The sequence below is a fragment of the Haliotis asinina genome, chromosome 11 (genome assembly GCF_037392515.1).
Source record: "Haliotis asinina isolate JCU_RB_2024 chromosome 11, JCU_Hal_asi_v2, whole genome shotgun sequence".
Lineage (NCBI taxonomy): Eukaryota > Metazoa > Mollusca > Gastropoda > Lepetellida > Haliotidae > Haliotis > Haliotis asinina.
In genome coordinates, this window is record NC_090290.1 from 3,601,202 (window position 1) to 3,616,527 (window position 15,326).

A 15,326-nucleotide genomic window follows, 5' to 3' on the forward strand; every position below is an offset into this window, starting at 1 on the left:
GTCACATATCCCAGTTATATATATATCAATGCTCATGCTGTTGATCACTGGATTCGCTGATCCAGACTGGATTATTTACAGACCGCCTCCATACAACTGGAATAATGCTGAGAGCGGCTTAAAATTAAACTCACTCACTATAGTACAATGTATTCATGGCTTGTATATATTGTCCAGGCGAGACGAGTTGCGACAGCACCACCTGTGCAAACGAGGGATACTTGGGGAAATTCGAAGGCAAATGTCAATGCGTGTGTCCCCCTGGGTTGGATAGCCGCACCAAGTGTAAAACCGTCCTTGACGCAAGGTGTAAGTATGAATCCATGTCTTTTACAACAGGCGAGTGGCGGCGGGGAGCCTAGTGGTTAAAGTGTTCGCTCATTACGCCGAAGATCCGGGTTCTATTCCCCTCTTGGCTACACTGTGTGAAGCCCATTTCTAGTGTCTGCTTTAAAGTCCTCCTGTATCCCAGACATAAGGTCGGTGGGGTACCATAGTGATCGTTCGTCACGCCCAAGGCCTGGTTTCGACTAGAGCTTGGTGTCTGCAAATATGTAAATTTGATAGAAACAACAACGCTGTTTAAACTGAAAAGAAGCCCGGGTGAGAAGGGAGAGTCAGATTTTAAAAAAAATCTAGACATGATCCAATCCAAGCCCCTTTGTCATAGTAACCGGGGACGAAATATAGGAAACTATGGTTCGGGACTCGAATGGGTTTGTCAGACTGATTTAGCCTTTAGGGACGGTGGGGTAGTGGAGTGGTTTCATTGTTCGCGGGTCACGCTGAAGATCCGGGTTCGATTCCCCATATGGGTAGAATGTGTGAAGCCCCGCCGTGGTATTCCTGGGATGTTCTTTAAAGAGGTGTAAAACTCAATCACTCACCCTAAATATATAGCCTAATATCGGCTGACAATGGTCACGTATTTTCTCCGCAGACCCAGTGGCAGACTGGCCCAGTGAGGTGTCGTACCTCGCCCCAAAGGAGGGTTGTCCGCCATCGGGCTTCGAGGTGGGGACACGCTTCGCCTACAGCCAAGGGGACATCACATACTCCTCTCCCAGCACTCTGGCTGGGCTCCATTCCACCGGTGCCCTCCAGCTTGACTTCTGCACCAACACCGGCAACACCTACTCCGGCAAATGGACGCCGGGAAGCTTTTGCTTCTACAACCCAGGAATCGTGTGCCCCAATTACGGTAATGAGGGAATGAGATGGGAACTGCGCGTGTAGGTGTGCGTGTGTGTGTGCCCAAATTACGGTAATGAGGGAATGAGATGTGACCTACTCGTGTAGGCGTGCCTGTGGTATTTGTGTGTGCTTACAAAGAGCAAATATATTTACTGGTCGTTTCTTTGAAATTATTAAATTAGGGTAGTAGAGGACAGTAGTTAACGTGTTCGCCCTATTCCCAGAAGGCACGGGTTCACAATATGTGACGTACATGAATGGTGTTCATTGTCGTGACAATTCTGGAATATTGTCAAAGGCGGCGTAAAACCTCATGCATTCACTGACAGATCACTCGGGTGTTCCATTCTTCTAGTGCAGTGTAAGCTTGCCGATTCCCAGTTGCGCAGGTAGGTGGTCATGTTGGTCGTGCTGGTCACTGGACTGTCTGGTCTAGACACAATTATTTACAGACAACCGCCACATGGCTGGAATATTGCTGGATGCGGCGTAAAACTAAACTCACTCACTCACTCTAGAGCAGTGATCAACTCGTCAGGGCACAGGTCTAGTTTCCGATCTGTCTTATGGATACAAAATATGATATGGGTTAAAATCGCTAAAATAAGCGTGAAAACATAACTCATTCATTTTCCTTGTGACGAACAATGCATAGCCCTTAATCATTTATTGTGTTTTTCGGATGAATTTGGTTCGAAATCTCATCTCCTGTCACAAGAGTGAAAGTAAATAGACTCTTCGAAAAAGAAACGCACAGGCCAAAAGTAATGAAATGTATCAAACGTATTTAAGTGTACATAAGTCGATTAAGATTGAATGCAGATAAAGGAAATTGGACACACTGATGAACATAATACATTGTTAGTATTTAATAAGTCAGTTCATTCACTGCACATTTGTGGACACAAAGGGGCTTTCAGGTCAGTGTCTGGTGACACCACCCCTTGCAGTCGTCACTTCTCGACACAGTTTTGGAAGAAATTAAAGTCGTCGGATGTCTGTTTGGAGAATTCTGCGACATTTCTACTGCAACGTGTTGACAAGTTCCGGAAGTGTCCACGGACGATGGTGACTGACTGTTTACGGACGTTTGAATCAATTTTGTACCACAGAGTCATAGACGCTCGACTGGGTTCACATCAGTCAACTTGAACTTCGGGGAATAACATTGTATTGTCGAGATAGGCACCTGTAATACGATCTGTGTATCGTTGTTGCGTTTAAACAGCTAGATCTGTAGTAGATCTCAAAATGTACACAACAATTACTCTAAAATGTATTTTAAGCTGAAAAAAATTGTGAAAAACGTGCCATACCCCTAGAGGAATTCAACATCAATACGCTGAAAATTTTATGAACGACCCCAGAAGTCTCTGACTAAATTATTCCTATCAGTCAAATATAAAACATGCTTTGAAACTTGAACCTTGTCTAACTCACCCAAAATTACGAAATGCGGACGTAAAATATACGCACAGGATCGTCCGATAAAGACAGTAAATTTAAATTAAAGTCACTCAAAGGAAAACATGACAACCGTAATGTAAACAAGGTCTCGTGTCTGTTTCAATCTCTCCCCCGCTCCCCCGCTCCCCCGCTCCCCCCTTCCTGGTCCTATCCTTATTGTAGCATTTATATCACTGAACACATTTCTGTTACCTATGTTCTTCATAATGCCAACATGACGATATATGTTCCGTGCCATGTTTGAACAATCGCTTAGTGCCATAACCGATTTCAGTACTTTTCATCGAAGTACCTCAATCCTTCAGCATAGCATTCACCGACACGAGTCTTCTTGGAGTGAGTGTGGTTTTACGCCGCTTTTTTTATCAATATTCCAGCAAATCACGGTGGGACACCAGGAATTGTCCTCTTGGGGGTTACGGAAAGGGGCGAGTGGTGACGACTAGACACTTGATTTTTTAATGAGGAACCCTTCAGGCAGGCTGAACTACCTCGCTAGTCTGTACTATACTACTCACACTTTGCTAATGATCAAATCATTGGTTCCACAGAAAACTATCATGTGGGTACATATTTGATTTGAATATCTAGGCCTATTGTAAGTATGGATCCAACACTGCGGTATGTCTCTGCTTCTCCTTGACCCTATCCCCGTTATTGACAGGTGGTTTGTACTTGTCAATGACCCGAGCCATGATTTGCTAAATAGTTGACTAGTACCATGAACACCGCTCTATACTCATGTATAGAGCGCATGCACTTAGCTTAAATTGGCTGTTTTCCTAAACATGTTTACCATGTGACTATTTATCCAATTTTAGATGGATACAATTTCAAATAATAATTCTGTTTAAGTTAAGGTGTGAATTCTTATTATCCTTAGCAAAGTGTGAGAAGTATAATAAAGTTCCTTTAAACCTTCAACTCAAACTCATGACCTATATTTTCACTTGACAGGATTCAGCGACGCCGCCTACCAAGTGAACGAGGCCAGCAGTCAGAATCTAGATCAGTGTGACAATCCTGAAAGCAACTGCGGCCTACCTGCAGGGGATTTCGGTGAAAATGCCGTTTACTGGTTCTGTTGCCGTGACGACAGGTTCCCGGGCGACGAACTGTCCCTCCCAAACGACTTCCCTTTCACATTGATGAAAGCACAGAACAGGGACTGTGAACAAGTTGCAGGTAGGCAGGTGCTGTTCATCTGACTAATTAGCATAACTGTCGGTTACTACTACTACGACGACGACGACGACGACGACGACAACTACTGTTGCTGTTGCTGCTGATGATGATGCTGCAGCTGCTGCTGCTACTACTACTAGGGCGGTAGGGGGTGAAATCGTTCGATCGTCATGCGACCCCGGGTTTCAGTCCCCATATGCGTACAACCTGTGAAACCATTTTTGTATTCCAGTTGTGTAGGGCGATGCTCATGATACGATCATTTGATTGTCTGGTCCAGACTCGACTGTTCACAGAATGCCGCCATATAACTGGAATATTGCTGAGTACATCCTTAAACTACAAACAAACAAAATTCTAATGTTATTACTTGCATCCGTTGTAGTGGTGTTCCAGTCAATTGAAATAATTGAAAATTTGGTTTACACATGTCATCGAATCCCATTTGTGTAGGTCGATGCTCATTCTGTTAAGCACCAGATAATGTGGTCCAGACTCTATTATTTACAGAAATCCGCCATGATTATATAGCTGGGCTATTGCTGAGTGCGGCGTAAAACTAAACTAACTCTAATATTTCCAACGCCGTATACCTGGAATATTGCCGAGTGTGGCTTTCAACAAAACGCAATGCTGTAATACCCTGCAAGGAAACACTCGCACTGTCTTCCGCTTCTGCAGGTATGAACGTCCAGAGCGAGTATTTCACCTTTGTCCAAGACGGGCCCTCCGAGTTCAACTTCGGTGACATCCTGCCCTCCATCACCGAGTCCAGTGACAACAGCATCAAGTTTGAGTACTGTCGATATGAACCAGTTGATTACAGTAAGTTGGAACCAAAGTCTAAAGACACAACTCATCCATGTTCCTCATCCGCATCCTCATAAAATAGTTCAGGTCCAAACCTTGCATAAGACCACCCGTAAAGATTCTGGGTGGAATTGACCTTCAGTTACCCATACTTGTCACCAAACGACGTCTGCCGGGATTGGGTGGTCAGGCACGGTGACTTAGTTGACACATCTCATCACATCCAGTTGCCTAGACCGATGCTCATGCTGTTGATGACTCGATTGTCTGTCTCGACTATTTACAGATCATCGCCAAATAGCGGTTATAAGTAGTCTAATAAAGCATTTTTGGGAAACAGTTTTCCTTTCCAAAATTTTATCATCGTAAGTCAGATCCCTGATAAATATATTCATGAAATGTCATAAGATCGGCGTCTGTCTCTGACTGTGCGTCTGTCTGCCTGTCTCTGGGTATATGTCTGTCTCTGTGGATGTGTCTGTCGGTCTGTCTATGTATCTGTCTATCTGTCTCTGGGTATGTGTTTGTCTGTCTATATATGTATCTGTCTGTCTGTGCATGAGTCTGTCTGCCGGTCCAGAAAAACAGGCGTATAAAAGCATTACGAAGGTTTGTATTACGTAGGTTGTATAGATACGACTCGGGTTCAAGTAGAGATTTAAACTCATGATAACAGTCATATCTTGAACTTTCATATAGTGATGAATGCCAGTCCTGTTTGAAGATATCGATAGCCCTGGTACGAAAATGTTTGATAAATGCATTAACATCGCCCAGGGTTTGCGATAACCAGACAAATCCAAAGCCGTATCTAAACAAAAGACTGCGAATATGGGTTGCCCAAGTGTTTTTACCAATATTATCAAGATGAACAATCATATTGTAGTTTTTGGGGGGCAGACGATGTTCGGGCATATTTTTTTGTTTTACCCCAGTACTTTAAACAGCGAGAGTAAGAAATTATGTACGAAGGGTATCTCCCACATTCACCGTACACCATACTATTAGGGGTAGACATACCAACATTTAAAAACCTTCTACAAGCAAGAAGGTGAAGCTTTTCGATGGCATAAAATTCCTTGAAGCCCCAGATTTCAGATCCATAGAGGAGAATAGGCTGCACTTGGGAATCAAACAACTTGAAAATTATACTGGGACAAACAACCCCCAACTTCAGTATAACAGAAATCAATTGTAATAAAGCCTTTTTCCCTCTACTTGCCAAATTAATGATAGATTTATTTAGGTTTAGTGTATGTGTAAATAAATTCCCTAGATATTTATATTCGTTGACAACGGACATACGTTCACCTTTCAAGTACCATTTTCTCTATAGCTGCCGTAGGGCCACCCTTACGAAAAACAACAATTTTGGTCTTTTCAAGATTAACGTCAAGTCGCCAGTTATCTGAATAATGTGATAGTCTATTAATTTGTCTCTGAAGGCCAATAACAGTGCTTGACATTAGGATCACATCGTCGGCAAAAAGTAAAATAAATACTTCAACAAGATCAGGAGATAATTGAATGCAATGTCTGCCAGAGTGTATAATGTCAAAATATAGTTCGTTGATAAAAAATGAAAAAAGTATGGGGCTTAGAACACAGCCTTGTCGTACACCAACCGGGCAATCAAAATAGTCGCTGAAAACATTATCCATTATCTGTATCTATTGTATCATCATGTGCATCACAGATAATGTCTTCCTTAAAAAGCAAACAAGTCCCTGAAGTGACAAAACCATTCTGCCTCTGATATACTCGATAGGGGTAGGGAGCCTCTTTGGAGGGTACGAATATTTTGCCAAAATAGCCTTGGACTGTGGAGGGTGCTATTCAGTCGAGATAGCCTTGTGTTTTGCACTTCACACTTGAAAGCTGTACAGGCACTTTTATACTTATTTCTGATTTTACAATACCTTCTACGATTCTGCACAGAGCGATAACGTCTAAACTGCCTAAGGGCCTTCCTAGATATGTCCTATCTTTCTGTCGGTTCCTGTGTCTGTGTCTGTCTGCTTTTGTATATGTTCCTATCTTTATTTGTGTATATATCTGTCGCGGTGTATAGGTCACTATAAGTGTGTCTGTCTCTGACTATGGCACCCGAATTGATCTTCAGTAATAATCCCGAGGCGAGATCGGTTGGTCAGACTCGCAGACTTGGTTGACACATGTCGTCGGTTCCCAGTTGCTCTGGTCGATGATCATTCTGTTGATCACTCTGCTGACTGGTCCAGACTCGCTTATTTTACAGACATCTGCCATATAGCGGGAATATCGCTGAGTGCAGCGTGAAACTAAACTCGTTCACTCACTCATTCACTGTGAATATGTCTGCTTTTGTGTGTACGTCAACAGAATGCAAATTGTTTCAGACTGTGGAGGTTTTGTCGAACTGAGCGAGACCCACGCGGAGGAGGTGTTCGCCTCTCCCAACTACCCGGACTCATACGGCAAGAACAAGGAGTGCAACTGGGTGTTTAAGGTAAACAGTAATTTGACAGTTTCGTTGATTTGTGGATTCAACCGCAAGCACGGTCAAAATATAAACAGGTCTAATCATATAACTTGTACTTCTGCATCACGGAGTAGTTTTTTAAGTCCCGTTAAATGAGCAAATTAGCAAGGAAGAAAAGCCCAGCAGTAGAGAAAGTTTTATTTAAATCAGGCTAGGGAGAAATACATTGAATATGTTTTAAGGTCGGTTTCGTGTAACAAAAGAAAACTGGGCTTCTGGTCAATTCAAGCAAATACCTGGTTTTGAAAGCATAGCTGACAAGAATATCAAGCACCCATACAAAACCACACATTCACACACGGTCGCGCGCGTACACACACATGCACGCACTCACGTACACACACACGCACTACCTCTAATGTGCAAGTATCGAAGCAACGGGAGAATATTAAAAGTGGTCGCCCGTATCCGTAATTAATCGTTTAGGGGAATGGAAATCGAAGGACCAGTTCACTATCGTATTCTACTGATGACGTTTCTCCCCCACAGGCTCCCGAGGGATCCAGGGTTCTCCTTGAATGCGGTAACATCGACATTGGTTGTGATGCGTCTTTCAAGATCAGCAAGAACATGCTTGGGGAAGGTGGTGTGGAGTAAGACTTGTTTGCCATGTGGTCTCATAACAATCTGACATAAGCTCAGTGCGAACATGCATGGAACATTGCCATATACCTAACCCCAAACTGAAACAAATCCGAGATTTGAAACCAGGATCAGCATGATTAAATCAAAGGGAGTTAACTGCAGCTTCTCGAATCACAATGTCCCGTGGACCCTGAACTCTGAATCTGTGATAATTCGGACCAATATAATTCGATGCGTCGATTGTGACGAAACAGATTAAGGCTCAGACAGAATCTTATATAATCGCTCATGTGGCAGATGTCAACTCGGTTTGTCTCGAACTGCGAATATACCGATAACTCTCATAAGCAGCAAAAGAAACGAGGCATAATACAAATTTAGAAAATAAACACGAATGCTTACTTTTATGAGATTTCATTTTTTCCAAATTTGCGTTTCGTTTGCTATACATTAGACCTTATATCGAGTACTGATGATGTTATTTTTTGTTTTTGTTTTTTTTTTATCAGCCCAATCTACGCGAGTGGAAACCGGATGTCGCCGGTGCTGTCTATCGCCAACAAACTGAGGGTGACATTTAGTACTGGGATTCAGTCTTGCCCTTTCACTGGCTTCAAATGTAAAGCCAAGCTGGCCTCATGTAAGCGATTCCTCTTTCAATGAAGTCGTTTCATTTCCTGATTATACACGTGAAGATCCGGGTTAGAATTTGTCTTCAGCAACCCATTCTTATCGTTAGGGGCGACTAAAGGGATCGAGTGGTCAGATTCGCTGGCTTGGTTGACACGTGTCATCGTATTCATCGTAGATTGATGCTCACGATATTGATCATTGGATCGTCTGGTCCAGACTCCATCATTTACCGACCTTTGCCACAGAGCAGGAATGGCTAATTTGGTTGCTCACACTATCCACCATTTTCTACTGACCTGGGTGGATGGAGTAGCGTAGTGGTTCAAACGTTCGCTCATCACGCCCAAGACTCGGGTTCGTTTCCCCACATGGTTACAATGTGTAAAGTGTATTTCTGGAGTCTCCACCATATTGGAGATATTGCTGTCATGCTGCTAAATGAGGCGTAAGACGGTCCTCACACTCACTCACTCGCACTGACCACAACCTTGTCCATGCATTTAACGCAAAAACATTTTCTTTTCTATTTTGACCGTTCAGCCAACCAGTTGCCACACTCACTGGTGAACAGAGGCGAAGACTATTGCGGACAAATGAGCTACGCTGTCAACGAGGAAGGTTTCTCTCAGTGCCTGCCTTGGTCGGACGTGTTTGAAGTCGACCCGGAGTATTTTGCGCCACCGTGAGTTGGTCAAAGTTAAAATACAAAGTTCGTATACTTGGTCATACATCAAGTTTAATCTGTAGCACTGACCAATTTCCTTTTTTTCTCAAAATTTGCCACATCGGTTATAACGGTACGTATTTATCGTACCCAGCAGAAAATGGGTACCCGATGGGATAAGTCATTTGGCTATTAACGTTCTAGTGTATCAAAGGCATCTTGGGTTATGCAGGGTAATAATGGTAGTGCTTTGAGAAAGATATTCATCCTGGAATGGCGCTTTTAAGTCGACCATTATAAATATATTTATTTTTATTACGATGGTCAAACACTTTAGGTCACGGTATGTCTCATTACTTATTATATTATGGCGCATATGCCAGTGCATAGTGACCTTTGACCTTGACCTTGACCCTGCTTCCATTCTTCCACTCATGACAAAACCAACACGATGGTCATGGCCTACAGGAGGTCTTCCCTGGAGGTAAATGTTACGCCGTAGAGTCTGAATTGAATGTGCAAGGTTTACGCGTGATTACTGGCTTGTCGATTTTAACTGTTGGTGTGAAAGCGTCATAAGCATGTTCGGAACAACCCTAACTTCCTGTAGATACTTCATGCTTTCAGTTGCCAATACATTTTCTGTTTTACACAGAGCTTCAGCACAGAATCACATCTGTGGCTTTGATTCGAACTACTGTCGAAATGTGAGGGGACTCAAACTCATGCCCTTCTGTGCCACTTCCGTACACTTGGGAAACGTGACATTCACGTATTGTGACGTGGGGCAATTCAGTGAGTATTGCTGTTAGCCACCTTCTTTGACTTTGGTCCGTTCAGTGAGTATTGCTGTTAATCGCCTACTGTGACAATTGCAATATATGTCATATTTGGGATTTCACCTTCTCAGGAAAGTACAAATTCTAGTACGTTTTCTGGTCGAGTCCCATCCGGAAAGAACATATCACGTTTTCGTGATTAGCTTTATGGTTTAATTTACAAGGACAGACATTCACAACAAATGTTTCCTTCATTATCCAAAGACAAAAGTACATACTGTCATACTGTAAAGCGTTTAAAAAGGAAAAAAGAATCCCTGACTATGCAACGTCATTTTGAGATGGATGTTATCAGAATCCTAAGAGTGAGTGAGTGAGTTAATATCTAACGTCACGTCGGCAATATTGCAGCCATATCGTGACGAGAACATACGTGACATTAAAAACCAAATATATGAGCATATTATGAAGAACCTGTCGACGAAGGACAGTAAAACCACTAGATTATCACAGTTAGTATTTAAAACTAGCGTTGAAACTTAAACAAAATAATCGTATCACTATTTGGACAATACAATATTAAAACAGGCCATAGATCGCCAACAACCGAAGGTAGATCACCATCCTAGGTACCATGGGGACTTACAGTGCCTTTGCTGCCTGCATGGTCCATAGCTGGATTTACACCATCCCCTCGGCTGATGGCAACTGTATGCAAAATTAGCCACAATTTAAAATGACACATATTCTACGACTAAAAAAAATGGAAGATTAAATATGACTTCAACTGTTTTGGGACTTACGTACCCTCTCAGGAGGACAATACTTTTACGGTACTTCAACCCCCTTCGAGGATACAGCCACTAACAATCTCAGTTGCTAATTCAACTTCCAATCATAAAATATTTATCTATTTACAAGTCATGTAACAGGTCTAATTCTTTTAAAAACGCAATGATTAAATGAGCACTAACATTACTAAAAAGATCCTTCATAGTTCTTGATTTAAAATAGTTATCCCTTGTGATGGAATATTCAACACAGTCAAGCAAGACATGCTTGACTGTGATTTTTTCATCACAAGGGATACAAAAAGGAGGATCCTCACCTTTAAGCACATATTCATGTGTATATCTAGTGTGGCGAATACGACATCGTCGCATAATGACCTCTTCAAATCTTGACTGACAACCCAAGTAGGTGTATCCAATATACGGCTTTATTTCATGTAATTTGTTGATACCTACTTGGGTGTCCCACCTCTTCTGCATCAGATCATGGATGTAAGACCTAATGATTGCTTTATAATCAGCGTATGGAATAAGAAGTGGTGTCACAGATTTGTTGAGTGCTGCTTTTGCAGCAAGGTCAGCCAGTGTGTTCCCAGAAATGCCAACGTGGCTGGGTAACCAACAAAAGACGATGTCGTATTGGCCAGTAGCAAGATCATTATACAATTCAATGATTTCAATTAAAAGTGGATGTTTACAAGAAATATTTTTAATAGCCTGAAGGCAAGAAAGAGAGTCTGAATAGATAATATACTGTTTATGTTTAGGGTGTCTTTGAATATATTTGACAGCCGTTAATATGGCATTTGCTTCTGCAGTAAAAATAGAACTGTCATCTGGAATTCTAGAAGATATTGTTCTGGATCCAATGACAGTGGCACAAGCTACTGCACCACCGTCCTTGGAGCCATCTGTAAATAAGGGTTTGTAATTGCTGTACTTTTTAATTGATTATATTCTTGTTTATATTGTAATTCATTGGTTTCGGATTTTTTAAAAGAAATTAATGTTAGGTCGACTTGTGGTCTAACTAACTGCCAAGGAGGAGAAGAAAGAAGACGGGAGGGAGCTATGTTTTCCAGCTTAATGCCGGCCGAAGAAAGAAATGGTTTAATTCTGTGTCCGAGAGGTGGAACAAGAGAAGACTTCTTGTCGTACAAATCCTGATAAAGTGGATTGAACACACAGTTATATGCAGGGTTAGATTCATTAGAGGATAATTTAGTAATGTACTGTAAGGATAATTTTATACGACGTTGTGTAAGAGATGATTCATCGGCCTCAACGTAAAGACTGTCAAAGGGTGAAGTTCGGAAAGATCCAAGATAAAGTCTTAAACCTTGGTGATGGACAGAATCAAGAAGTTTAAGGTTGCTTTTACAGGCTCCACCGTATACGATAGAGCCGTAATCAAGTTTCGAACGGATCAATGATCGATAAAGTTGTAGGAGGGTAGCTTGGTCTCCTCCCCACTTACAATTAGAAATGACTTTCAACAAGTCAAGTGCCTTCAGGCATTTAGTCTTAAGGGATTCGATATGGGGAAGTAACGTTAAATGTGAGTCAAAAATCAATCCCAAGAACTTGGCCTCTTTAACAACTTTAATAGCAGTGCCATTTAGAAACAGTTCAGGGTCTTTATGTGGTTTATATCGTCTACAGAAGTGTATACAATTAGTTTTCGATTTAGAAAATTTGAAAGCGTTTTCAAGACACCATTTATTAATTTTATTTAAGCATAACTGCAGTTGCCTCTCAATAGTACGCATATTTTTACCACGACGGGAAATATTAAAATCATCCAGAAAAAGTGATCCGTCAATCGAATCATTTAAAACTTTGGATAAACTGTTGATTTTAATGCTAAATAAAGTAACAGACAAAACACTCCCTTGTGGAACACCCTGGTCCTGATTATAATGTTCAGACAGGGTAGAACCCACGCAGATTTGAAATTGCCGGTCTTGTAAAAACTGTGATATAAAAAGAGGCAAACGGCCTCTCAAACCAAAATCATGCAAATCCTGTAAAATACCATGCTTCCAGGTCGTATCATAAGCTTTCTCAAGATCAAAGAAAATTGATACAGCATGCTGTTTATCAACTATAGCATTTTTAGCAAAGGATTCTAAACGTACCAAGTGATCAATGGTACTACGATTTTTCCTGAAACCACACTGAATATTTGTTACAATGTTATTGGTTTCAAGATACCAAGTTAATCTATTATTCACCATACGTTCCATGGTTTTACAGATACAACTCGTTAGAGATATTGGTCTGTAATTAGACGGATCAGTATGATCCCGGCCAGGCTTTGGAATAGGGACAACAATGGCATTACGCCATGAAGTTGGGAAATTTCCCGACGTCCATATTTGATCAAAAATTCCTAAAAGGACTTCTAAACATGATTCGGGCAAATGCTTTAGGAGCTGATAGTGAATATTATCGGTTCCTGTAGCTGTATCATGAGCTTGCTCAAGGGCAGTATGGAGCTCATGCAACGAAAATAATTCGTTATAGTCTTCACCATTGATTTAAAATTGATTCTTTTCTTTTCCTCTTGTTTCTGATACTTTTGGAACTCAGGGACATAATTTGATGAAGATGAATGTTTTGCTAAAATTGCGCCAAGTTTATTTGCTATGTCAGTTTTATTAGTTAATATGGTATCCCCGTCCTTCAGATGATGCACAGTAGATTTGGAACCTTTGCCCTTTATTCTTTGGACCATATTCCACACCTTTGACATTGGTGTGCGTGAATTTATTTTGGAAACATAATTTCGCCAAGACTGACGTTTACTTTGTTTAAAAGTACGTCTAGACTTAGCGTTAGTAATTTTGACTTTGTCTAGATTATGAACTGTAGGATGTTTGCGAAAATATTTTTCGGCTTTCTTCCTACATTTTCTAGCCTGTTTACACTCGTCAGTAAACCATGGTTTACGAATATGTGGAATTGCAGAGGACATAGGAATTGTTTTGTCTGCAATGGCATTTAGTATATCCGAAAAAGACTGTATTGGATCTTCACTGTTCTTAAAAAGATCATGCTTCAAGTGTTCAGCACACAGTGTCTGATATAATGACCAATCAGCCCTAGCAAAGTTCCGTCTTGATACAGGTGGATCATCACCAGGGTTGATGGCTTTCAGCATGGTGGGGAAGTGATCACTCCCACATAGGTCACGATGGACCAGCCATTCAAATTCATTGTATAAGTTGGAATCAGCTAGTGATAAATCCAGGGAAGAGTATTTTCCCGTAGCTGGATGTAAATAAGTAGCTGAGACATCATTGAAAACACACAAATTATTATCGGAAATGAATTCCTCAAGGATTTTGCCTTTATTATTAGTATGGTCACTTCCCGATAATGGATTGTGTCCGTTGAGGTCCCCCATAATAATACATGGTTTGGGGAGCTGATCATATAGACTTTGAAGATCTGATTGACAAATATTGGAAGATGGAGGGATATACAAACTGCACAATGTCAAAGCAATGTGTAAAGTCAAGCGAACAGCAACTGCTTGAAGGTTTGTTTTTAGAGTAACAGGGCTATGTATTACGCTCTGATGAACGAGAATAGAAGCGCCTCCAGTAGCCCGATATCCCGGAGGAGAAAAAGAATGATAAGCGCTGTACTGTCTCAAATTCAAGGTATCTGTATTTTTAAGATATGTCTCTTGGAGACATAGCGTAGATGGCTGAAAGTCCTGTATCAGCAATTGTACCTCGTTGAAATTAGTTTTTAGTCCTCTACAATTCCATTGCAATAGATTGGACTGGTCCATGGTGGCTCAATTGGTGATCTTCCACGCGAATGTGTGGAGGGTAAATTCCTCCTGCTGTCCTGTGAGGACAGAGTGATATCCATCTCCAGAGGCCCAAAAGAGTTTTCTACAGGAACTTCTGAAGATGAAGGGATGATGGGAATTGATTTCCTATTTAATTTTTTTCCTTTCTGTTTTTGGCTATCGGTCTGTTTGTCAGAAGACTGTGATTTGGACTCAGGCTGTCTCTCAGTCTGTGATCCAGATGTAGACTGAGTTACTGGGGAAGATGGTTTTGCAACTGAGGATAAGGTAATGGGTTTTGCAGACTTAACCCATGTCAAGTCTGTCTGACAACTTACAGGAGATGTCATAACAGCGTGAGTGACGGCAGCAGAGTAGGTCTTATTTAATGGAGGTGTGGTTTCAGCTGTCAACAGTTTTTTGGCGTCAAAGTATGAAATATTCCTTTCACATTTAAGTTTCATTATTTTGGACTCCTTTTGCCAAACAGGACAAGATTTTGATGTATCAGCATGAGATCCAGAACAGTTTGCGCATTTGAACTCATTGTTGCAGTCTGTATTATCATGTTGTTCACCACAACGATGACATACAGCCGAACCACGACAAGAACTAGCCCCATGGCCGAACTTCTGACATTTAAAGCAGCGAAGCGGGCTGGGGACATACACGTCCACTCCAATATTGAAATACCCTGCTTTGATTGAAGGTGGTAAGGATGCACGAGCAAACGTCAAGAGATATGTGTTGGTATAGACACTGATTCCTTCTTTCCTGACGGTGAACCGTTTTACAGCTGTGACTCCCTGATCATGAAGTTCATTTACTATGTCTTGTTCTGACATGTCAGACAGGCAGCGAGCCCTGTCCCGAACAATGCCCCGGCAGGAAT

General features: G+C 41.5%; 1 protein-coding gene across 1 annotated transcript in view; it reads left to right on the forward strand.

Annotated features, from left to right (window-relative positions):
- The window catches only part of LOC137256517 (uncharacterized), a 46,495-nt gene that overhangs the window by 21,811 nt on the left and 9,358 nt on the right, over nucleotides 1-15,326 (forward strand). Inside the window, exons 10-18 of the mRNA XM_067794358.1 lie at nucleotides 178-309; nucleotides 941-1,201; nucleotides 3,619-3,846; nucleotides 4,528-4,671; nucleotides 7,035-7,144; nucleotides 7,667-7,770; nucleotides 8,272-8,402; nucleotides 8,936-9,077; nucleotides 9,715-9,854. Of these exons, the coding sequence (XP_067650459.1) occupies nucleotides 178-309; nucleotides 941-1,201; nucleotides 3,619-3,846; nucleotides 4,528-4,671; nucleotides 7,035-7,144; nucleotides 7,667-7,770; nucleotides 8,272-8,402; nucleotides 8,936-9,077; nucleotides 9,715-9,854 (1,392 nt within the window). The remainder of the gene's footprint in view (nucleotides 1-177; nucleotides 310-940; nucleotides 1,202-3,618; nucleotides 3,847-4,527; nucleotides 4,672-7,034; nucleotides 7,145-7,666; nucleotides 7,771-8,271; nucleotides 8,403-8,935; nucleotides 9,078-9,714; nucleotides 9,855-15,326) is intronic.